Source organism: Pogona vitticeps, chromosome 4, assembly GCF_051106095.1.
Source record: "Pogona vitticeps strain Pit_001003342236 chromosome 4, PviZW2.1, whole genome shotgun sequence".
NCBI lineage: Eukaryota > Metazoa > Chordata > Lepidosauria > Squamata > Agamidae > Pogona > Pogona vitticeps.
This window is the reverse complement of record NC_135786.1, coordinates 50543354-50568310: the sequence shown is the minus strand read 5'-3', so window position 1 is coordinate 50568310 and position 24957 is coordinate 50543354. Positions and strand designations below refer to the sequence as shown.

General features: G+C 42.5%; 1 protein-coding gene across 6 annotated transcripts in view; it reads left to right on the top strand.

Moving 5' to 3' along the window:
* Positions 1 to 24344, top strand: part of SOX13 (SRY-box transcription factor 13) — an 81004-nt gene extending 56660 nt beyond the window's left edge. For 2 of the 6 annotated variants that reach the window (XM_020797038.3, XM_078391937.1), the window contains exons 6-14: positions 938 to 1006; positions 1721 to 1832; positions 2433 to 2515; positions 2597 to 2756; positions 4501 to 4610; positions 9793 to 9889; positions 10538 to 10681; positions 18337 to 18553; positions 20546 to 24344. In XM_020797038.3, the coding sequence (XP_020652697.3) occupies positions 938 to 1006; positions 1721 to 1832; positions 2433 to 2515; positions 2597 to 2756; positions 4501 to 4610; positions 9793 to 9889; positions 10538 to 10681; positions 18337 to 18553; positions 20546 to 20831 (1278 nt within the window). In that variant the 3' untranslated portion in view covers positions 20832 to 24344. Of the gene's footprint in view, positions 1 to 937; positions 1007 to 1717; positions 1833 to 2432; positions 2516 to 2596; positions 2757 to 4500; positions 4611 to 9792; positions 9890 to 10537; positions 10682 to 18336; positions 18554 to 20545 lie in introns of all 6 variants that reach the window. The other 4 variants (XM_020797027.3, XM_078391936.1, XM_020797046.3 and 1 more) reach the window with 3 other exon arrangements.
* The last annotated feature ends 613 nt before the right edge of the window (positions 24345 to 24957 follow it).

Below are 24957 nucleotides of genomic sequence, written 5' to 3'. Positions count from 1 at the left end.
TGGACGGTCCATTCATGATTCCGCCACTGCTGCAACCACCGCAGAGCCTTCCAATGGCTCCAGAGATCACATTTGGCTCGCCATTCCTGACAGGAGGTGGAACGACAAGGCTCTCTGCTAGGTCGAAGAGTGGCTCACCGAACGCGATCTCTGGAGCCATTGGAAGGCTCTGTGGTGGTCACAGCAGCGGAGCAATCATGAGTGGACCATCCGGCCCCATAGGGTTGGACCCTTGTTATCTCCACCTGTAGGGGGATACTCGTATACGAATACCCCCATCTCCAATGCCCATCTCTCTTTAGCTACCATTAAATACTTTGATTTTGGTAGTTGCAGTTTGGAAATAATAACAGACAAAGCATTTGACTCATTGCCCTGGGGATCCACAGTCCTGGGTTACAGGTTGAGATCTCATAGCTTCATCAGTGCTTGCATTTTTCAGAACCTATTCCAATATATCATTACTACATGCATTATAATCTTGATTTTCATTTTAATAATTTAGCTGTCCGTGTGTTGTTAACACACAATTCAACTAAGTGTTAATTCCTTTCTTATCACAAATTAATCTCTTATCATCTTCTTCATTGGGCCTTTTATTCTATACCATGTCAGTAGCTCTGGCATGGCCCTTGGAGTGGGTAGAAATTTCTCAGTAGTACTGTATTAGATGTAAAAACAAGTGAGCAAATTGAAATGGGAATATGATATGCCTTGAGTTGGGTTTTTTCTCCCACTGCCATTGCCACGAGCCTTGTAGATGAATTTATAGGTGAACTGTCTTGTTTTGCCAGCACCAGACAAACAGTGACCTTCTCTTAGTTCAATAGAAGTGAGCTCATCTGCTCAGGTGACCTTCAGATAGAGAGAGAGAGAGCTTGGTTAGTAAACACCTTTGTTAAGTACCTTAGTTCTTCATCAACTTTCCTTCTTTCAGATTGCCAAGCAACAGCAACAACTTATCCAGCAACAACACAAGATCAACTTGCTACAACAACAAATCCAGGTAAAAAAGATGTTCTTTTTCATTTGAGCAGATCAAGGAAGGTTTTCTTAGTTGTGGTACTTTGACATTCCAAAGGAAAGGACTTGAGTTTGCCCCAACTTTTATTTTCAGATTAGGGTAGCAGTGTCACATTAATTTCTTTTTTTTGGATGTAAAAATATTGGCATAAAAATGGTTTAAGGTGGTGCCATGGTTAAGTCAATTGAGACTTTGAATATGTGCCTAAGGCTGCAGTTGTAAATCATTTATTTGGAGTTATGTCCCACTTGAAAGCCTGTCTCATTGAAAACAGTGGGATCTTAATATCTCTAACTTCAGATTTGTGTTTGGACTGAAGTTTCAGATGTTCCTCCAGTGTAGCTGAGATAATAACTCATTTGTATCTCCATAGATGAGTGGATACATGAACTAACCACCTGAAATTTATGTGCCTGGAAAGTGAGAAGGCCGTTTCCACAGTTTTGTTAATATTTACATTTTCACATCTTGGATTTTTGCATGTTTATTGGTTCTATTGTTTTTAAATTTTGTAATGCCACCCAGAGTAGACCATCTGTCTAGATGGGCAGTATATAAATCTAATAAAAGAAAGAAATAAAATAAATTTATCCAGTTGATACTGGATAGACTTCTCTAATTGTCTAATGTTGTTCCCCAAAGGTAATATTGCAAGTATCTTTCTCTTCCACTTCCCTTGTTCTGCTTCTTCAGCAGGTCAACATGCCCTATGTAATGATTCCAGCCTTTCCCCCCGGCCACCAGCCTCTTCCAGTCACCACAGATCCTCAAATGGCACTTCCCATTCAGCCAATCCCTTGCAAACCAGGTATGAAGAGGCAATGAAAACATGGAATTCTTAGTATTAAGACACAGTTTTCCTTGGTGTTTTTGTCTTGGGAACTGAAGACAGAATAATATAATGATTGAAACTGTGAAAGTCTGTGTTGATAACTGAGTTGGTTTCTTTGATTTCAATCAATAAGTCACAAATAAGTCAAAACACTTGGATTTAATGGGCTGTTTCAGGTTGTATTACTTGCATATATGTTACATTGAAATCAGTGTGAAATGAGTAAGGTAAATCTCATTATTCCCAGTGGGAAGAAATTTAGTCTGGATCCATCCTAATGGGCCAAAATATGCCAAGGACTGATGTTCTCTTGCTGTCTGCTGCAGAAAACATGTAGCATGTGGAGAGGATATGGATATCCCCACACACTTGGAGAAGCACTGCAGAGGACTGTAATTGTTTAGCAGCTAAAATTTAGTTTTGTGCAAACCTTGTTTGATTAGCATAATTCTGAGAGTCTGGTACTTAGTTCTTAGGGTAGAAATCTTGGTTCCTTGGAATTGGTTGCTGAGCAAAAGATTTTAATTCCTGCTTAACTCTGTGCATGATCTTCTTTTGTTTCTGTATTATTTGTAGTTGAGTACCCCATGCAACTGCTACACAGCCCCCCTCCTTCAGCACTGAAGAGACCTGCAAGTTCAGGCCACCTACAAATCCAGGTGAAACTCCTGAACTGTTTTATTTGTTGGTTTCTGAATGTCAGAGGAGATGCGCTTCTTGTACCCTTTTTTCTTTTTCAGGAGTCTTCACAGCCGCTGAACTTAACAGCAAAATCCAAAGGCTCAGAGCTTCCCAATTCTTCCAGCTCACCTAGTTTGAAGATCAGCAACTGTCAGTCTCTTACTCCAAATCATGGACCTTCCCAGGAGCTGCAGACCAGCCCTCCCAGTCTTCCTCTAGGTGGGTCCAAGGAGATTTCTCTTTCATTGTTTCTAAGGTGGAATAAGGAATAATCATTCACCATTTGCATCATTGATGGTGAGTTTGTAAATGTACTCATTTGGGTTAGAACCAAGTGTCCATATTGGCTGGAGTATTCTGGGAGCTATAGTCAAAAAAGCAATTATTCAAGCTGTGCTCGAAAGAATTTCACCTGCTGTTGATTAGGAAAGGGTGTGAAGATTCTGTTTGGGATATTTTCCTACATTGTCATCATTGCACTAGAAAAATAGGAGAATTGGCTTATCTCAGGGACAGAGCACATGCTTTGCATGCAATAGATTCTAAGTTCTATCTGCAACATTCCTAGGTAGGGCTGTGAAATTGACTGCCTCTCTGTTTCTGGATGCTACTGAATTAGTTGGGGACCAAATGTGCAACTCAGAATAAAACAACTTATCCTGTTTAAATTTATTTTACTGCCTTTTAAGATGCATTTATGTTTTAAAAAATGAGAGTGCTTACTTGCAACCCCAGCGGTAATGGTTGTTTTTACTCTACTGTTGAATCAGAATACAGTACTAGAGAAAGTTGAGGGCAGGAGGAAAAAAGGAAACCAAATATGAGCTGTGTTGGCTCAATAAAGGACAGCTTTGACTTTGCAAGGTTTGAGCAGGCCTATTAACAACACGAATACAACAACACGACCGTTTGGAGGTCACAAATTTATAGGGTTGCCCTAAGTCAGAAGCAACTTGACATCACAAAACAGCAACAAATGGATCAGAAAATGCCATGGAAAAACTGCTTCTGTTCAAGAGCTATATATTTAAGATACCCACAGGGGAATTTAGCATTTGATCCAAATGCTTACCCAAAAATAGACAATGGAAGGTGGACTTTTTTCTCTCTCTTTTTAACTGTATTATGGAGGAAGTGGGATTCTGGTTTGTGGTAGTAACAGCACAAACTGAACCAAGCAGTGTTATTATTTCTAGATAAATGGATGCAGAGTACATGGAGGTGATTTAATGTATTTTTGAATCAGCTGGGCACAATCTGCAGTCTCACAACGACTGCTGAGAAGTGAAGGAACAAGATAACAAACAAAACAATCTTATTGTAGGCAAAGGAGAAAAATCCATAGAGGGAAAACCACTAGTTCCTAAGTGATGTTGGGCTTATAGCAGCCAGGGCATAAAGAGAGGAGGAGTTCTTGGGTTTTGTGCAAAATTTCCCTCCCTTTGTTTCTAGTAAGAGGAAAATACATTTTAACAACTCTGGGGCTGATAGTGTTTCCCCCTATTCCAGAGATATGTCTAGAATGAAGGGGCTTGGTATGTGGATTCTGAAATATCACTGGAACACCCCATCCTCCAGCTTTTAATATCAGTAAAGCATAGCCAGCAGGGAAGTCTCTGCTAGCACTGGAGGATATTGTCAGCATCCAGTGGCTCCTGGGACATTCTCACCATTATCCTATTGCCCTGGAATCATTTTAACATCAATCTTAATTTTTCTGAAGAGAAGTTTCTCATGATTCTAACAGAGGATTAATTGGGAGTTCAGAAAGATTATAGATCCAGGATTGCGGGTGAAGAGATATATCTCTGTACAGAAACAATATCTTCTTTCCCCCGTAGAACTTTATGAAAGGGGAAAATCTTTGTGAAGTTGTGAGATGTTGTCAGTTGGCCATATGATATTCATGTTGCTATTACTATGACTTATTACCAACGGCTGCTCTTATTACTACTGTTTGTAGGGTTCCTTGGAGAGGGGGACGCTATCACCAAAGCAATTCAGGATGCCCGACAACTTTTGCACAACCAAAGCAGAGCAACAGATGGCTCTCCAAATCATTCCTACAGGAAGGTCAGAAGTACTGCAGTTACTGATGCTGTTTTTTGGAGCGGTATTAAAGGGATGGGATATTAAGATTGTGTGTTTTGTTAACCCTCAGGCACCAGTATGGGAACTCTTGGTTCCCCAAAAGTCATATTTTGTTGCAGTATCGACATAAAATGAGACTTGAAATAGGGTCATTTTGCACCATTATCACCTAAAGAGTTGTAAACTGTCTTGCCAAACTTCAGCCACTTGCAACATACAGATGTTTTAGGAGGCAGGAGTTACCAACAGAAAATGGCTTGGACGAAAGACATGCCAAATAGGTTATCTATCTGTTCCTACCTATTAGGACAAAAAGTATCCTGTGCTGTTTTCCAGTGGACTTTAATGCCAAGAAACAGATATTGACTGAAGTGTGTAACATAGGCTGGCCTCATCCAGGATGCATATTGGAATTCTTGATGGGTTAAACAGGTGTACCAAAAACCTCCTATAAACTAGAGTCCTAAACATAATGCTAGCTCTACTGCCAATCCTCTATAAACTTGTTCCCAAATTGACCTGGGTCAAATTCTCCCAGGTGTTTTATTATCCTGTTGTATGTTGCTTAAAAGAGGTTGACAGGGAATCCAAATTTTCACAAACTAGATTTGTATAATTCTAGTATGGAAATCATATATATATGATATATATATACTTCTGTCTGTAAAGAAAGTGATTGGCATTTAGGTTTTTGAGAGTTAAGAAATAGTGATCAATAAAATTCTCCAGAACCCAGGTTCCCTCTAAGCTGCAAATCCATCGCCCTCTGCACAGCATTCCTCCCCCTCTGTGCACCCATAGCAAGTGTTTCCAGCCCCTTTGGTTCTGGTTGCAGCGGAACCCTATGTGTGTGTGTGGGGGGGATGCAGTCATGCACAAGAGGAGCAGAGCCTAGCAGGGCTAAAAATTAGAGGGAACCTTGTGCAGGACCAATTTAAAATAGTCTTGCTTCAGATGAGTTGCTAGGGGCATAATTTGGATTTGGGCTAGATTTAACTAATTGTAAGTTTGCACAGTTAAATTGTACAGTTTCTTGTCAATGCCATATTATCAGAAACAGGACATGACCTATTGGCCTCTCAGCACTTTTTTCATGCAGTTAGAGAACACAACGAGATTGGGTTGCAGCCCAAATGACCATGGAAGCCCTCCCAACCCCATCCTTCCCTTTACCCCCCCCCCCAGCATTACAAACAATAGGATGGGATGATGCTGTAGCCAAAATGCAAAACCACTGACACTAAGATCCTTGAGATATGCTTACTAGAACACCAGAAGCCCTACAAGGGTATTATTTTCCCAGAGTAGCAGCCCTCACAGGGCAGTTGTAGCCCTCACAGGGCATTGTCAGCTAGCAGGTAAGGCAGGGGTAGGCAGTTTCCCAGGGTCAATATAAAGGGATCACATCTGCGCCACCAAGATTGCTGTTGCAGTGCTCACTATTGTCATAACTGCACCATAATTGCAGGGCTCTCTGGTACAGAGGATGCAGAATGGAGTGCCAGAGTGTTTCCCTCACTTCTGGAAGGAGAGACAGAGAAGGCCTCCTTCCATACCATCAAACTTCAATAATATACTTCTGTTGATGGTGACAGTAAATTTGGTTGGCAGAAGACCCCCCAGATCACCAGAAGGATTTCATGGGACCTATAGGCTGAATGTTATAGGGAAAGAGCTGAGTAATCATGGGGATGTTGCTTGAACCAAACTAATTTATATACATCATTGGGAAGGTTTAGAATTAGTTCATAATTATTTTATTTATTTATTTATTTATTTATTTAATTTATATGCCGCCCACTCTACCCAAAGGTCTCTGGGCGGCTCACAACAACCAAAATTCAGTGCAGTAAAACAAAATGATTAAAATACAGTTAAAATACAATTAAAATACAATTAAAAAATCCAATTAAAATTGCCATCATTAAGACCCACAGTTAATGTTATTTCAATTAAAAGCCTTCTGGAACAGGAAGGTTTTGACCTGGCACCGAAATATTATCAGTGTCGGCGCCAGGCGAATTTCAGTTGGGAGGGCGTTCCATAGTCTGGGGGCAGCTGCCGAGAAGGCCCTTTGTCTACAAGCCATCCCTCTTACCTCCTTGAGGGATGGCTCTTTCAAAAGGGCCCCCTGGCAAGATCTTAACAGCCTGGTAGGCTCATATGGAAGGAGGCGGTCCTTTAAGTATCCAGGGCCCAAGCCATTTAGGGCTTTATATGTCAAAACAAGCACTTTGAATTGGGCCCGGACAGCAACTGGTAACCAGTGTAAATTATACAGAATCGGCTTGATGTGCTCTCTGGCGGCCCCACCACTCACCAGCCGCGCAGCTCGATTCTGGACCAGTTGCAGTCGCCGGACCGTCTTCAAAGGCAGCCCCACGTAGAGCGCATTGCAATAATCAATACGAGATGTTACCAGTGCATGTGTAACTGTCATGAGACTCCGCTCGTCCAGGTAGGGCCGTAGCTGGTATAATTTCCGCAGCTGGAGGAAGGCGCCCCTGGCCACCGAGTCCACCTGGGCTTCCAGTGTTAGACTGGGGTCCAGGAGCACCCCCAAGCTGCGGACCCTGTCCCTTAGGGGGAGTGTAACCCCATTCAGGACAGGGAAGTGGCCCTCCAACCTGTCCGGCGAAGCACCCACTAACAGCACTTCCGTCTTGTCTGGATTGAGTTTCAATTTATTAACCCTCATCCAGTCCATTATCAGGTCCAGACACGAGTTCAGCACAGAAACCGCCTCACCTGGATTGGTGGAAAACGAGAGGTAGAGCTGAGTGTCGTCAGCATATTGCTGACTCCTCAGCCCAAACCTCCTGATGACCTCTCCCAGCGGTTTCATGTAGATGTTAAACAGCATGGGGGACAGTATCGAGCCCTGAGGAACCCCATGACATAAATGCCATGGGGCAGAGCAACTGTCCCCCAGCACCACCCTCTGGATACGGTCAGCTAGGAAGGAGCGGAACCACCGTAAAACAGTGCCCCCAACTCCTAACCCAGCCAGCCTATCCAGAAGGACACCATGGTCGATGGTGTCGAAAGCCGCTGAGAGGTCCAGGAGTATCAACAGGGTCACACTCCCCCTGTCTCTCTCCCGGCAAAGGTCATCATACAGGGCGACCAAGGCTGTCTCTGTACCAAAACCCGGCCTGAAACCCGATTGAAATGGATCCAGAAAATCCGTTTCATCCAGCAGCGCCTGGAGTTGCCCGGCCACAACCCGCTCCAACACCTTGCCCAAATAAGGGAGGTTCGCCACTGGTCGGTAGTTGACCACCAGCCTTGGGTCCAGGTTAGGCTTTTTAAGGAGTGGTCGAATTACCGCCTCTTTCAAGGCGGTAGGGACCACTCCCTCTCTCAGAGAGGCGTTCACGGCCTCCTGGACCCAAGTGCGAACCCCCCTGGCAGATCTTCCAATTAGCCAAGATGGGCAAGGGTCGAGCGGCGTGGTGGTAGAACGGACAGATCCAAGCACCCTGTCCACATCCTCGGGTCTCAACAATTGAAACTCATCCATTAAAGTTTGACCTAAGCACGGCACACTGGACACATCTTCCGATTTTGCAGTAACAGTGAAGTCCAGCCCACTGCGAATCTGAGTGATTTTTTCCTCAAAATGAATAGCAAACTCATCACAGCGAGCTGATGAGCAGTCCGGGACCTCCACCGGGTTTCCCGGTTGAAGAAGATCCCGGACCACCCGAAACAGCTCTGCTGGACGACATTCTGAGGAAGCAATACGGCTGGAGAAATATTGCCGTTTCGCCAGCCGTATTGCCACGAAATAGGCCCGATAATGGGCTCTAAGTCGTGTTCGATCGGATTCCCAGCGGGACTTCCTCCACCTGCGCTCTAGCCGTCTCCCCTCTTGCTTCATCGCCCGCAGTTCAGAAGTATACCAGGGAGCTGTCTGGGCTCGGCGAGCAGGGAGAGGGCGCTTAGGCGCAATCGTGTCAACCGCCCGGGTCATCTCCCTATTCCATAGGGTGACCTGAGCTTCGACAGGAGCGCCAACCATATCAGACGGATACTCCCCCAGAGCATTCAGGAAACCATCCGGATCCATTAGTCTCCGGGGGCTTAGTCTGGAAATAGGGGTGGGTGACTACAGTAGGGCTGAGGGACTTTTTCCAGATTTGGCAGGTTGTACATCAGAGGAGAAGGGGCTAAAGGGAAGGCTATTATTGAATAGACTGATTTGTATATGTATTCTTTTTATTGTTTTTAAAAAAGTCATTACAATGGCATTTGTTACCTGAAAAATAGATGTAACTCTGACACTTTAACTTTAAAAAAGTTTTCTTAATCTTTTTTTTGTGGTTTTGTTTTTTGGTTTTTTGGTTTTTGAAAAGTGAGCAATCCCTTTTCAACTCTAATGGTTAAAACCATAATACATATGTTGGAGGGATGAGGAGCCTCAGGTGTGCTGGCTGGGGCCCCTCAAAACGTGGCAAAATTGCCCTCCATGTACACAGAGAGGACAAAGAGACTTTCTGAGGAGAAAAGGTGTGTTTCTCCTCCCCCCCAAGAAAAAAAGCTTTTACAATTTGGGGGGATGGTGAGGAACTGCAAAATACCAGGGGGGAGGGAAGGTACTGCACATAGCCAGTGGGTGCATTTTGCCTGTTCCTGTTGTAGATATTTTGAATTGGAAAACATTGTATTGGAAACTCATCAGTTGCAGACTTTAGGTGCATCATTAAACAGAACAGAACTAATAAATGTTCTGCTGAAGAACTCCATAAAGTTGTTTATAACTGAGCCTACTATAGGTTTTTTTAAGTGCCTGCAGAAACCATCCTGAATTTTGTTTGTACAATGGGACTTCCCTTTAAAGTAGAGTACTGTACATATATTTTTCCCTCCCAAGTTCCTTTGTGCTGTAGATCATAGTGTATATTGGCTGTTGTTTGATCTTTTGCTTTTCCACAAAGGAGCACTTTTTCAATTCTTTAGCCCAGTGTTTGGGGCTTATTATTCTGAAAGGTCAAATGAAGCCATTCTTTTCGGACCTCTGGAATAACAGAAGTTGAGTTTTACTCTGTTTCAACTTAAAACAAATGGCATTAAATGCTTCTATGGAAGAAACTGTTAACTGTCCCTCAGAACTTGCTTGCACTTGTAATACGCAACTGTTCATGTTCCTCTGTGGTTTCAGGACCATGCTAGCATGGATTCTTCACCTGCAAAAGAACAGATAGAAGAAACATCTTTGCAGAGACTGGATGAATCCGTGTTAACCTGTGATGGGGATGGTAATGACTGTTGTCCTTCTTAAAAATTTGAGCTCTTTTCCCACTGTCAGTATCTCCATGGCCCAATAATGAGGAGAAGGGGAAATTTGCAAAAGAAAGTGTTTTATTTGAATAATGAGATTTTTTCCCCAGTGAAGCTGAGAACTCATTACTTCCAATAACTCTGCAGGTTCTTAATTTCACTACAGTTGTGTATATAAGTACAGCATGGTAATGGTCTTAACAGTGGCAGTTAATTGTTGTTTAAAGAGTCCTGTTACCTCCCAAGGACTATTAGGCAGTCTTTCACAAAAAGCAACAATAGGTGTACATTAAGGCCATCACTATGCTGGACATTTTCCATTTCTGTGTCAATTCACATCCCCCACCTCCTCTCTGTGTATATCTAAAAATCTGTCTACTGAGGCTGTCTTCCATGCATCTGGAAAACTGAGCTACCATCCATGGAAGCTTTTCCAAATAAAACTTATTAGTCTAGAGGTGCTATCAGACTCTTTGTTGTTTTTGGTGTTGTTTCATAGGCCTTGGGGCCCAACAAAGGAGGATGCTGAGGGCGCTTTTCTCAAACTCTCTCACCTTTCATCAGTTATTTTTAGCTGAGCTTTCCAGTGGCTTTTCAACCTCTGTTCCTTGGTCATTTCTGCACAGGGTCAAGGCATTTCCCAGAATCCAGAAACAACAATCACATAAAGCGCCCCATGAATGCATTCATGGTGTGGGCCAAGGATGAGAGGCGCAAGATTTTGCAGGCTTTCCCAGACATGCACAATTCAAGCATCAGTAAGATTCTAGGTAAGACAATGTACACAGGCAAATGCCTTTTAGTTCTATTTCCCCTGGTTTTGAGTGTTTCTGTCAAGCATACTGTTAGCTCTTTATGCCCTCAGGCAAGAAATTATTGCTAATCTTATGCAGGTTATCAGCAGGTTTTGCTTTGATAAAAGAACAAAAGCACATCTTTACTCTTCTTTGGTCTGATTCTTCAGATTCCATACCTGAACAAGAAACACAGATGTGAACATTTTAAAAAGAAAAAGAAAAGAAAAAGAGAAAAACCACATGAGCAGAGAGGAAGTTAAGGCTGGCTCTTTCTCAGGGAGCTGAATATATGGCTGTGGTCATGGGCCTTTTTTTCAAGCTAATGATACAAATACAAGATTAACACTGGTCTAGAGGAGATGTTCTCAACCTTCACTGTCATTTATGAAGTCAGATATGCTGCCTGTCCTGGTCAGGGTTTAGAAAAAGTGCCTTTTTGGGCTGTGGCACCCGGAATCCACTAGCCGGCAGCTATATTGAATTCTGGGAGTTCCTTTGGATACCTAGCAGATCTCAGGGGGCAGGTTACAGGGAGATCGCTTGTACATACTGTGCGGGCAAGCTGTTTCCTTTGTCTCAGAAGAAAACACCATGATCGGTCTTTGTTGTGCTCGGATCATTTGTTTGAGGCCAGAGGATGGGGGAAATAGGGGTTTGTGGCTCAAGAGCAGAATGTTGGGCTGGAATCCCTCACTGTGGACTTGATGGGAAGCAGACGGAATATAGATTGGTATCAGTCCAAAGAACTTGGCCTTGAAAATGTGGTTCACAGAAGAAAGACCTCCAGCAGTAGGGCAGGGCTGGAGATTGTCTGGCCCTCCAGCGGCTTTTTTGGACGGGAACTGTCACCAGTCTTGGCCAGCATTGCTGGTGGTGAGGGGTCATGGGGACTGCATTCTCACCATTTGGGGGGATATGCATTTGCTACCCTGACAGCAGCATATACTCTTTCTTCCGAACCAGGTTCCCACATTAAGGTGCCTAGAATGAACGTTGAAGTTCACAGGTTTGCAGCGATCGACTGATCAAAGATATCAACAAAAGCATGAGCTTGCATTTTTGGCCCTGTTCAGCGGGCATTTTAGTCTCCACTAACTAGGTGGCAATGTGCAGAATGCCAGTATTCATTCTTATCAACCTGCAGGATTATCTTCAAAGCCTATTGTCGCTGGGCAAAAAGGGTGTCTCTTTGCCAAACCAGTCTCAGTGATAAAGACAGCACAATTATTTAGGCCCATTGAACAGGGCAAAGAGGGTGAGGGTTGAATCTGTTTAATTTATTATTTAATTTATTATCCATTGCTTAGATTTACGTTCTACTGAGCTCAAGCCAGCATTTATTTATTTATTTATTTATTTATTTATTTATTTATTTATTTATTTATTTATTTATTTATTTATTTATTTATTTATTTATTTATTTATTTATTTATTTATTTATTTATTTATTTATTTATTATCTCGCCTATCTGGTCTTACAACCACTCTAGGCAGCTTTACTCTACATGGCTTTTCTCCCTCCCATTCTGTCTTCACAGTAACCCTTTTGAGGTAGATCAGGGTTTACGTCTGTTCAGTAGGGCTCTGAACCCAGATATCCCAAGTCCAAGCCCATACTTCTGAAATAGTGGTTGACAAAGTACAGTCTGTGAGGCATGTATACTTCCCCTCAAGAACCCGAATGTGCCCTTCAGCTCCCTCCCTTATTCCTCAACAGTTTAAATTAAACAATAACACAAAAAGCTCCAAAAATCATGTCTCTCTGGGGGGAGTGGAAGGCAGTTCTGTGATGTTTTTTCTCTCCCCCTGAGCCCCCATTTCCCCAATCTAATGTTTAAAAAATAGGCCGTGAGAAGGCCTTTTTCAGTAGATGTTACTGAAAAAGGCCCTCTAATGGCCACTTTTTCCAAGGTCCAGGAGTGGACCTGTGTCACCTTTGAATTTTTAGAAGCTGCATACCTCTTCTTTAAAGTTCTGTGAACACTGCCTCGTGAAATGGGATCTTGTAGGGAGTGATGGGAAGCATATTACGAATTCTCTAGGTAACCTGTTAAAACTACCATGGCAGATACTGGGCCATTTAGACAGATCTCTTGTTAATACTATCCATACTAAACAGTTTTCTAATCAGCTGTGCTGCACTAGGCTAATACATTCCCTGTATCAATTCTACCATTAGAAATACACAAGGAACATTTGCTTAAAATAATTGCATTGTGCCAGAGTGAAACATATAACCGCAAACCATTAGTATAACCAGCTGATATACTATCTTGACAGAACTAGATGAGAATTAAAATCTATTTTCTTAAGGATTTTTGTAGAGATTGAGCTCTGTTGAAATTAGTGGGATGTTTCCAAGACATGGCCTGAGAACTGGAGTATGAAACTAATGGTTATGTCTAAACCAAGGAAAAGCAACTTGCAATGTTTTTGCATGGCAGCTCCCATCATCTTTCTTCAGTGGATGTGCTGGCCAGGGCTGAGCTAATGAGAATCATTGTCCAGCAAACATCAGGAGGGCTACAAGTTGTCCATTCCTGCTCTGAAGCAACCTGTTGTTGATCTGTCATCGCAGAAAACTTCCATCACCCTTCAAGTAGATATCCAGTTTTCTGTATTTTACAGGATAGTGTAGTCAGATGGTCTTTCTAATCCAGGACAAATTATTTTCCCCTGCTGAATGCCATAAAATACTATGGTTGCATCCTTCATAATCTTGTTCCTGATGCTTTTGTCTTGATTCAGTATACACTACAGGTAAAGGCAATAATAACAAGTCAGTCAATCAGTGATGTTCATGCAGCCAAACACCACAACAAATATTTTATATAAAAAGAAATATAACAAACAGTTTAACTTATGTTGGAACATCTAATATGTACACTCTCTCTCTCACACACACTCTCTCTCTCTCTCTCTCTCTCTCTGTGTGTGTGTGTGTGTGTGAGAGAGAGAGAGAGAGAGAGAGAGAGAGGCAAAATAACCTTAAAGGCTATGCATAACCAAAGCCTTGCAAAGTATATCAGCATGAAAACACACAACGTTAGAATGGACAAAATAGTATTGAATCTTTTTGCAGTAACTGAGTCGCTTTTTGAGTGATTGCCTTATACTTATCATTCAGAAGAAAATCAATGCATGCCAATTATCTCTTTTAGCAAGGTTGTAAGCCACAGGAGCTTGCCTGTAAAGGGCCAAATATTAACAATAACAACATTTTCTGCTGTGTTCCCTGCTGAAATATCAAATCTTAGTTTGCAGCCAGTCCAAGTATACCAATCTGGAGGAACCATAATTTTTTTAGCCTGAAAGTAAAAGGCCTATTATGATTATTTTCAGCATACATGGCACTGCTGGCTAACTCAAACAAACAAACAAAACAAAACAAACAAAAAACAACATCAGTAAACTACTTGGTGTCGGGACATCTCTAAATGTTAACAGTGTAGGAGCCAATGAGAAATGGGGAATGGAGAAAGAAACACCTTCCTTAATTATACAAAGCAAGCTCTGCCAGATCTTATTTCCAAAATCTTATTGGTGATTTTGCAGTCTTATACCATGGAGCAAACAGTGACATGCTGTATGTTCTTCAGCCTGAATATCAATATTGTGTCTTGTAATTTGTCCTTGCTTAGAGACAGAGCAAAAGAGCCTAGCTATAATACACATGTAGTATGCCTTTGATGTAGTGGAGAGAGTGATGGATTAAGACTCAGGAGACCTGTTTTCAAATCTCCACTCAGCCATGGAAGCTCACTGAGGGTAGAGGGTGGAACTGGTAAAACTACTCTTTAAATATCTCACTTATCTTGAAACCCTAAGTCAGTTCCAACTTGAGACTATATAACACAACCTAATAAACATGTCTTTGAATGCTCCCCTGCCATTTTGAGGATAAACTAGGACCATAAACCTCTTGTTTAAAATGTAATTTGAAGATTGTTCCAATAAGTATATTTTGAGAAGCTATATTATCTTCTGGCAATTGAAGCATAGCCCAGAAGTTAAATAGAAGATTATGAATGTCGCCTACTAAGTTGAACAAGGCTGTTAAGGAGTAGCAACTTGTAGATGCAGCAGGGAAGACTAGATGTATGCTTTATCCCAAAATCTAGGAGGTGGCACCTACCTTGATCTGGCCATGAGCCACCTGTGAAAGTGCTAAATAGTGATCATGCATTGCAATCCTTTACTCAGAAGAAAGGTTGGCTGATTTACTTTCAAGTAAATGGAAACAGGGTTGCAGTTCAAAATACATACTTTGGGTTTCTCAATCTCCATGTACTTTTTTCTGATTTCTTCGTCTACTGTAGGGTAGTGAGTGGAAAGTTTAATAAAACAATACAAAAAAGGGTGTCATATTCCGCAAATAAAAATAAGTCCTCAGCACTGGTGGTGGTCCTTCAACCTGATATGCATCTCCCACACCCTAGCCTCATGTTCAGCTGCTGTTTCACTATTGCTAGCTCAGCTTGGATGGTTATGTGGTCTTTGAAAAGCTCATCCATTCTGGTGCGAATGAAAATGCAGTGGGGTTTGTGGTTGTTCTTAGCATGTTTAATTTGGGTTCATGCATTGTTGCTAAAATAGGGCTCCTATCTCTGAGATTACGTTGAGGATCCTTGTGCTGGGTTGTCTATTTAATCATGCAAGGCTACAGTAACCAGTAGGATGAATTAATGCTTAGAGATCTGCATTATTTTCATGAAGTATACTCAAGAGCTTATGAAGGGGAAGGGAGTAAGCAACCTGGCACCTTTGTGGACTTGATGGCTGACTACAGTTACAAGTGCTGACATTTATGAATGCTCCCTAGTTGTTTTCTTGATCCTCTCTGTTGGGTAGAAACTAGGACATTATGAAGAAAGGTCTGCTTGCTGTTCTAATTTTTATTTGCAGAGGTTTTTTTAATTTAAAAAGGATATGTTAGGAGAATGTAAAAATGGTATTCCCTCACTATGATTTGGAAGTAGTATACTCTGTTCTATGGTCTCTACCACCTTGTTTTTTTTAAAGGGATGCACACATCTGTGTTCTGCAAAAAGAAAGAAGTAAAGGGGTTTTGTTTTGTTTTGTTTTTGAGTTTACTTAATAATTTATGTTAAATTTATTTATTTTATTTATATGCTGCCTTTCTGTCCCTAGGGACTCAAGATGGCTCACAATCAGTTAAAACTACACAATAATAACCTTGAAAAACACTATAAGACTCAACACTAAAACAGAATTAAATTTATAACAATATTAAAAAACACACCATTAAAATATTTTTAAACATTTTAAAAACATTTTTTAAATTTTTAAATTTTATTAGAAAGTTGGGATGATGATTCAAGAAACTGTAGAATCAGTTCAGTTTCTGAGAGTTCTTGACCAAGTACACTTGTCCAGGTTTGTTTAGCTATTTATTTGATATATTCTGTGCTCTTTAGTGTCACTAAAGTAATTTTAGATATCTCTTCCTCTTCACTGATTCATTCATTCCTTGGTCTACTGCTTGGGTGAAACCTTCCATATCTCTCCAGCTTGCATTCCTCCTAGCCTGCAGTCTGGTGGGAATGACAGTAAAGGTCAAACAGCCTAGGGAATTCAAATTACACTGCAGGGGAGTCTATTTTAGCTGTTGCACCTGCTCACCATACCTTGTGCTGTGAAAGAATCCAGAGATTAATGTAGGAAGGTGAGTAGAAAGGTCAGTAGGAGGGTGTAGTCCTAATTAGCAATGTGTGGGTTGCTAGTCAAGAATGGGAAAGATTACCTTATTTGAACTACAGCTTGCCAAAGACCCCAGCCAGCATGGCTACAAGGCATGCTATCTGCAGTTTTCTGCATCTTTTAGCCAAACTAGTAATTTTTTCCCTTTCTTCTGCCAGTTCATAATGGCACTGGACTCTTCTATTTATATGGGGAAAAAGAGCCAAAGAAAGTTCTGTATTTCTATGGACATCCACAGTCCCATTTTTCTGCATTGGCATTTAGATCCTTTAGAATCCTTTAGATCTTGTTGCTTAGTCAATATTCATGCTATGATTTGAAATGTGTAGTGCATCTTTTTAACTATAATCAGGGCCCTAACTAGAGCAGGAAAACTAGAGTTATGTCATAGGATGCTGAATTTAGAGAGAATGCCCCGTTCCCAGTCACCCACAGTGAAAGCACCCCTGGCTAGACTGGCTCGGTGACCTGGTCTACCACCATGAAGGGGGGAAAAAACTACAAATTTCCAGCAGGCTGATTGAGGAGCAGTGGACAGGTGGTGAGCCTCACTGAAGCTGCTGAACATGGGTCTTGCCAAAGCTTCATAGACCAGGCCTCTCTGATCCAGAAAGATGACTGGCATATCCTTATTATGGGTACACCAAACCTTCCCTGTTGGAGGGCAGGACACCCCAAGGCTGAGTAGGCTAGACTTCTGGGGTGGACAGGTGTGTGTGCACATTTGATTTGATTTTGTTTTTTATATCTGTGGCAGTGCTGTTGATCTTCTGTGGAAGAAGGGAAGATGCTATCAAGTGTTCAGTGGTGTAATTGCTTCTTGTATTGTTTTTACACCATGAATTAATAAAGTTGATATAGGGGTGCATTTTGTGCTACTTGTTGCAGGTTCCAAAATTGCTGATTATGGATCAAAATTGCACAGAATCTCAAACTTAGTGCACATTAGAAACAGTCCTCTTTTCCGGATTGATCATGAGATATTAAAAATGAAGACATCTGAGGGAATTCCTCTGGGAAGGAGTTCTCAGTATATTTACTTTGTAAATAGGGATGTAATACATTATTGAGCAAAATCCTATTAAGTATGCCTGTGAGTGTAACGCAAAAAGGAGTAACTTTTGATGGCAAATTGCCACACATTAAGGAATCAGCATGGATATTGTCTGTTGTGTGCAGAGTACCATGAGTCATTATGCAACAGTATATGTCTATTCTACGCCACTTGTGTTACATCAACATAAAATGATGCTAGGATTTTAGCAATTTTTCTTATTGTTAAAAAGTATGCATTTATGATCTCAACAAATAGGCAAAGCATTCTATAATAACAGAAACAATATCATTTTTTAAAGCCAGTAAAATCTTATCAAGGATGGGGCCAGTGGTCTGACTTTTCTAGAGAGGGGATTTTATAACTGAGGTGCCATTGCAGAGAAAGCTCTCTTCCATGTCCTTACAAACATAGGTCATACCTGCAAGCCTTGTATCCAGCTGGTTTGTAAAACAGTTGAATATCTTCTTGCTGTTGGGTTGGATTCTGAGTGCAAGGGCTTTAGAGGCTCCTCCCCCCGTTCCACAGTTCTGCTGATCTTCCACAAGGGAGTGGAAAAGTCTCTTGTCTTAATCTGTGTCCACTGCATGATCTTTTTAGAGAGATTATTTTAGTCTTGGAAGACTAATGACTTAATCTGAATTTCTGATCTTGGATTTAGAAATATGAATTGTCAGCTCACCTGTTTGGTTTCGGGTCTCCTGTTCTCCTTTCTTCCCAAAGAAAAGCACCCTTTTCTTCATTAAGATGCAGTGTTTTCACTGAAAGCAGGACCGACAAGGGCTGCTGAAAACAAACATGGCAGCTAAACACCCCTCTGCTTTCTCTGTTGCCTTTCCCCCCTTCTTTGCAGGTTCTCGGTGGAAATCCATGTCAAACCAGGAGAAGCAGCCCTACTATGAGGAGCAGGCACGGCTCAGCCGTCAGCACCTGGAAAAGTATCCCAATTACAAATATAAGCCTCGCCCAAAGCGCACTTGCATTGTAGAAGGGAAGCGGCTCCGTGTGGGTGAATACAAGGCACTGATGAGGAACCGACGGCAAGACGCCAGGCAGGGCTACCTGATTGCGTGAGGCTCCCTACCCCTTTCCTCCCAGTTGCTAGCAAGCACAGCCCTTTGAACAAAGAACTCCCTCAAGCTGAAAGGCAGCTGCTTTGGGAAGGCAACGCAGCCTATGCTTTGCCTGGGACCCTTAGGTTAGCTCAGGTTGAGAACTGTGGTCCTTGGAGATATAATTCTCCCTGTGGGGTAGACTAAAACTATTTGGGATTTCTCCCTCTCCAGAGTGGCCTCTGAGGGGCACAAAAACAACCGTGGTGTGTTGAAGGCCACTGTGTGATTCTCAGCTTTGCTCAGCTTGGAAATGTTGTATAAGAATTCCCAGAATCCTTCAGCCAGCATTCTGGGAGTTATCATCCAAAACATTATTGCCCCCAAACTATGAGCACAATATGAGTTTTGGAGTTGTTCATGTATCCCCATCAGAGCTGGGACCAGCATAAGCTTTTGGGTTATCATTATGGAGAAACATAACCCTATATTATTTGAAAATTTCTTTTCACTGCCAAAGATGTCACCAATTTACATGGACCCCTCCGAGTCATCCTGAGCCAGGGGCCTTAACTTTAATCACCTCCAAGCCCTCATGGATTTTGGAGGATCACACGTGATTAAATGCTTTGCTGGATCACATTGGCATCTGTGGCATTTGATGGGTGGCCGGCAGGCCTGAAAGCCTTTCTGGATCTACAGAGGGAATTCCTAGTAATGCTTGGCAGTTAGACATGGGGACGAAGCTAACAATGAATCACAATATTCAGTGAATATAGCTGATTTGTCAGATATTCGTTGCCTTGTATTCTTGAGGTCCAGAGACCCCAACAAATATGAAGCAATGAATATAACCCTTTTATATCCGTCCCTTTGTCTATCCCTCTCTACTTATGCCCCCGCGGATTAGCTGTACTTCAGAGGCATAGGCAGAAAGGGGTTTTCCCTTTGGGTGGCTTGTTAAAGCCTGCTCCAAGGGAATCCCACCCCCTGTTTACAAAGATGGGGGGGGGGAATATCTCTGCTCAGGCTTTCCTTGTCTTTCTATGACCCTGCAGCATAGAATTCCCCCAGCTGTCTTTCCAAACAGTGGGGCGGGGCGGGGGGGGGAGGAAGAGATCACTTCAGTAAGGCTTCCCCAATCTTTGATCAGGGTTCCCTGTCTTTCTATGCCTGGGTGGGCATAGAAATACAAGGGAAGTTGGATCGAAGCGATTCCTCACCCTGCTGTCTGTGCAAAGACAGGAGGGTAGAGGATCACTTGGGTCAGGCTTCATCTTTCTACGCCCCTGGGACATAGATTGGGGAAGGCTTACTGAAGTGATCTCTCTCCCCCTCCCCCCCCCCCGGTTTGGAAAGGCAGTATGGGGGGGAATTGCCTCCATCAGGCTTGCCCAAAGGGAAGCCCTCCCCACTGCTCCTAGCAAAAGCTAGGCTCCTGGAACTGAAACAGTGGTTCCAGCAGTCTGTTTTGGTGGAAGCCATTGCAGAGCAGGGGGAGGTAGCTGGGCAAGGTATGTGACAGTGGGAAGGGGAGCTTTTATTTTTAGATAGTCTCATGGGCTGTCTGATAAATTGATTATTGGTTCATAAGGCCACTGGGAGTGAAATTTGTGGTTCGTCAAGTTTGACGACCCACGAACCAAGACAAAGCATCATTTTGACGCTTCATCCCCATCTCTATTGGCAGTTTGTGTTACGAGATGGTAGATAGCTAATCCGTTCCAGTTCTATCCACTAGAGAGCAGTATTACACAAACACCAGCCAATGCATTGGGGAATCTATCCCAGAACTTGAGATGGGTCCTTTCTTGGCCAATCTTGCTGGAGGATTCTGGGAATTGAAAGCCAAGAAATGAATTTTTCTAACCTCTGACCTTCTATTCCCATGTGAGGAAGTGGGGTGTACATTGGTGGTAGCAAAAACATGAATAAATGAAAACTAGGTAGACTAAAGGGGACAGAAGAGAAGTCCATGCTCTTTAAAGCACGCTGTTCTTTTTCTCCTAGGCCGCAGGGCAGCCAGAGGCCACCCTCCTCTTCAGATCTCATGTACCAACATTCGGTTGGAATTCAGCTACCTCCACCCCTGATGGATCACTACTTGCCCCATGGAATGGAACCCAACATGCCAGTCATTATCAACACGCGAAGCCTGAAGCCAGAGGAAGGGGATGGGGATGGGGCCGAGGACAGCCATTTGGTGCCCGATGGGGAGATGTACCACTACAGTGAAGATGAGGACTCAGAAGGCGAGGACAAGAGTGACAACGAGTTGGTGGTTCTCACAGACTGAGCCAATGGTGTGTGCAGGGTGGGATGGGGATGATGGGTGGGGCATTTCTGGAAATGGCTGGTGAGGAGTTCCATCAACTTTTGAGGTCTTTTGAAAGAAGGAACTGGATGGGAAGGAAGTCCTGGAGAGTTTCGTTCAGGCTGTCTGACTTGGGTAAGTCAGAGGCTACTCTAGACTCTCCTGCAATGTGGTCAAAAGTGACTGAGAAAGGTGGCAGCCAAACCTGGATGGTTGTACAGGGACTGCTCCCATCTATAGATGGTCACAGGTTCAATCCTCCGTGACTTCACTGGGAAATATATTGTCCTGAAGGGTCAGAGTAGACAACACTGGATTTGATGGGACAGTGGTCTGGCTCAGTTTAAAGCAGCTTCATCTGTGTTGAACACAAAGATGAACGTGAAAATAATGAAGGGAGGCCAATGTGTCTACTAATCATGCTCTTCCTTCTCTTTCTGTATCTTGAAAACCTAGTGTGTAGCCAGCTCAACTGAGTCTTGTACCTGTTCACAGCCTGACCAGCTGCTCCAGCCTATAGGAGCCCCACACAGTTGCCAGCATTCAACCAATCTCTCTGGGGCCTTTCCAGTTTGCAAAAACCAAATATCCGGGTGGAACACTTGTTCTCTCTTTGTTCCGGATGTCAGCCAGTTCTGCTACACCCCCCCTTCACTTTGTCCTGTGTTTGTTTCTTTCTACTCCCACTGGCTCTGCCAGTAAATTCCCATGGAGCCATTTTTAGCTCTGGACTTGAATGAATAACAACTGAGAGGTCCCAGAGGGGCCCTCTATACCCTTGGCAGCCCTAGCCCAGCTTGTAAATTAAGCCACTGCCCATTTTCCCTCCTGTACTTGTTTGCTTGCCAGTTCTCAGTATACACAGCAGGAGAGGCGGCCCAGAGACAGTGGTGGCAGCAGCAGCAGCAGCAGCAATCTGACTAGCTTCTCAGAGGACAGATCATACAGCTTCTAGTGTATTTGGGGGAGAAAGTGGGAATTCCCTTTGGAGGTGACTGAATGAGTTATTCTGACTATTATAAGACTGGTAGGATTATCAATCATTTCTGAAAGTTCATTCTCCCTCTTCCAAGAAACATCATAACTGCAACCCAAGTAATCGCACAAATACTCTTGAGTTTGAACACATCTGTGTTCAATAGTGTCTCCTGCATCCCTCTTACCAATTTATTCTCTCCATTATCCTCTTTTGACATTGGCACTAACACTCCTGGTATTGATTTAAATTAGCTAAACCTGGGATGGGCAGACAGTGGCACCTCCTGGTAGATGCTTGGGAGATCAGCAGGCTTTCTGACACCAAAATGGCTTAACAGTAACAGCAGTGCTGAAATGAGAGAAGCGTAGGGTAGGCAGGAGCAAACATTTGTTGAAAGAGCCAAAAGTTCAGACACTTTTGAAAAACAATTTTCTGTTCATAACGTGCTTGGAGATGCTATGTTAATTTATTCTAAATTACTTTCACCTTCCTCTGGTTATTAAGTCTTGGGGTCCTAATTTAAAAAAAAGACAACAACCCATAAACAAAAACAGAGTAGATTGAAGAAACTTAATTTGTTCTTTAATCAAATTGTTCATGGCCAGTGAGTGAAGAATGCTTAATGTTAACATATGAAAAATGGCTAGAAGGCCAGTGGCATGGAAGGAGGTAAAGGGGATGTGGAGTCCTTTTTCAAAAAATGAGCGAGCAAAAGTGTGTGTTTGTGCACTTGCATATGTGTTTACACACAATCCCTTTCCCCATATTTTGTCTTCACATCATCACACTTAGATGACCATTTTAAACTTTTTGTCCATTTAAGCTGACCTTGACTTGTTCCCTAATGAATATTGCTGCAGCATATAGTAGCAAAATGCTTTAAAGTCTCAATGTGGAAGGCTTTTGCTCCCTGCTGGAAGAAGCTGGAATGGCACCAAGACAGCTAAAGTGGTGAAGGTCCAGCTTTACTTTTTCACATCTATGTAATCTACTTTTTTTTGGTGGTGGGAGAGACAGGAATATAGCTTACTCCATTTTTTGGATGCAGGGCCAGCCATATTAATGCAACCTATAAAAGTTTATCAGGGTGCATGCATACTGTAGCTTTTCAGTTTAGATAAATAAAATGGAGCAGGAAAGGAAAAAAAAAAGAAGAGGAAAGTTGTTTGAATGGAAATGTCTCATTCCAAAACCACTGCCCACTTCCATTTCTAATATGAATGAGACCTATTTGCAGGAAAAGCTCCAAGTCATTTGCAAAACCATTTCAAAATGTCTTCTTATGTGCAAAGTTAGGAAAACAGTAAAAATTAATCATTTATTTTCATAAGATGCAATGGGGACCAACCTTTCATAATCTTTCTTGCTGTAAAGGCACTGTGAGGAGAAAAGTATGGTATTCTCTTTTTTAAAAAATTAAGACAACTGCTCTTGCACTTGACAATATATACACAAAATTCACAAAAGTCAATGCATTAGGGAGCTTCCCAATGAAACTGTTAATGTGTCATCTCCATGATTTCATGTAAGACTAGTAAAGTTCCAGAAGGTAGCATCATCCATGTTGTTTTCCATGACTCTTTATGCACTCTTTGTTTTGTAGGTGTGGATAGAAATATGTGCCATTGGAGCACAGTGGGAGTTGTCGTCTCTGGAGAAAGTGGATGATATGTGCTAGCTGTGACTTTCTCTTTCAGAGAATTAACAAATAAGGAAAATCCACCTAGCAAATGTTCTACACAGGTAATTACACTGAATAGATCAGGGTTGACTGGTGCTGGTTGTGAAATTGACTGGAGATTGAGCATTCTCAAATGAAATTACTGGACTTAAATCCCTATCAGTAGCTATGCTTACACAGAAGCAAGCTTATCTTAAATTTTCATTCTGCTTGCTGTAGTTAATTTTAAAGATCATGTTATGATAGAATAGCATGACCAAGAGATGGGGAAAATCAAGTTGGCACAAATCTGACTTGGTCTGGCAATGAAAATGGCTTTAGAAGTCAAGGAAATTAATAGCCAAAACCTGTTGAGATTAAAGTGGTGCCTCGACTTACAAACTTATTTGGTTCCGGAACTATGGTCGTAACTCGAAATGGTCATAAGTCAAAGCACCGTTTCCCATAGGAATGCACTGAAATGCAATTAATTCGTTCCGGCTGAAGAAAAAAATCACCAAAAAACCTCCACAAAGCACTGCAAGACCCATCGGAAATGTGATTAATCCATTCCAGCTGAAGGGGGGGGAGAAAAGCAAACAAACCGTGCAAGACCCATCGGAAATGGGGAAAAAGCAAAGCAGAAAGCAAACAAACCGTGCAAGACCCATCGGAAATGGGGGAAAAGCAAAGCAGAAAGCAAACAAACCGTGCAACACCAATCAAAAATGCAAAAAAAAGCAAAGCAGACAGCAAACTGTGCAAGACCCTTCAGAAATGCAAAAAAAAAAGTAAAGCAGAAAGCAAACAAACTGTGCAAGACCCTTCGGAAATGCAAAAAAAAACAAAGCAAAAAGTAAACAACCCCCATAAGACCCATCGGAAATGGGAAAAACACACACCAAAAAAAAAAACCCCAACAAACCCTGCAATACCCATCACAGCATAGAAACATAATCCCATCACCCTGCCCAAAACCACACTGCAAAACCCACCCAGAACAATGTATTTGTGAAGGCTTTCACGGACGGGATCTAATGGTTGTTGTGGGTTTTTCGGGCTCTTTGGCCGTGTTCTGAAGGTTGTTCTTCCTAACATTTCGCCAGTCTCTGTGGGCAGCATCTTCAGAGGACAGCACTCTGTGTTCTGGTGTAGTTGGCTTCGGAGTGGTTGGTGCTCCTGTTGAAGCTCTGGTTGATGGCTGGTTTACAGCTGCCACCAGGGCTGTAGACATGATTGCTCCTAAACACCCTCTCCAATGCAGAGCTCGGCCTGCGTCCTGGTTCAATCAGGAGCTATGAGCGATGAAGCAAAATAGGAGAAGGCTAGAGTGCATATGGAAACCAACGGATCACAATAAGGTAGCTGTCAGGGTCGCACCTAACCATTATCTTGCTGCTAGTCGAGATAAGGGCTGCTAGTCGAGCTCACCTTGCTAACCAGATAAGCAAGGCTTCAAATAAGCAGAT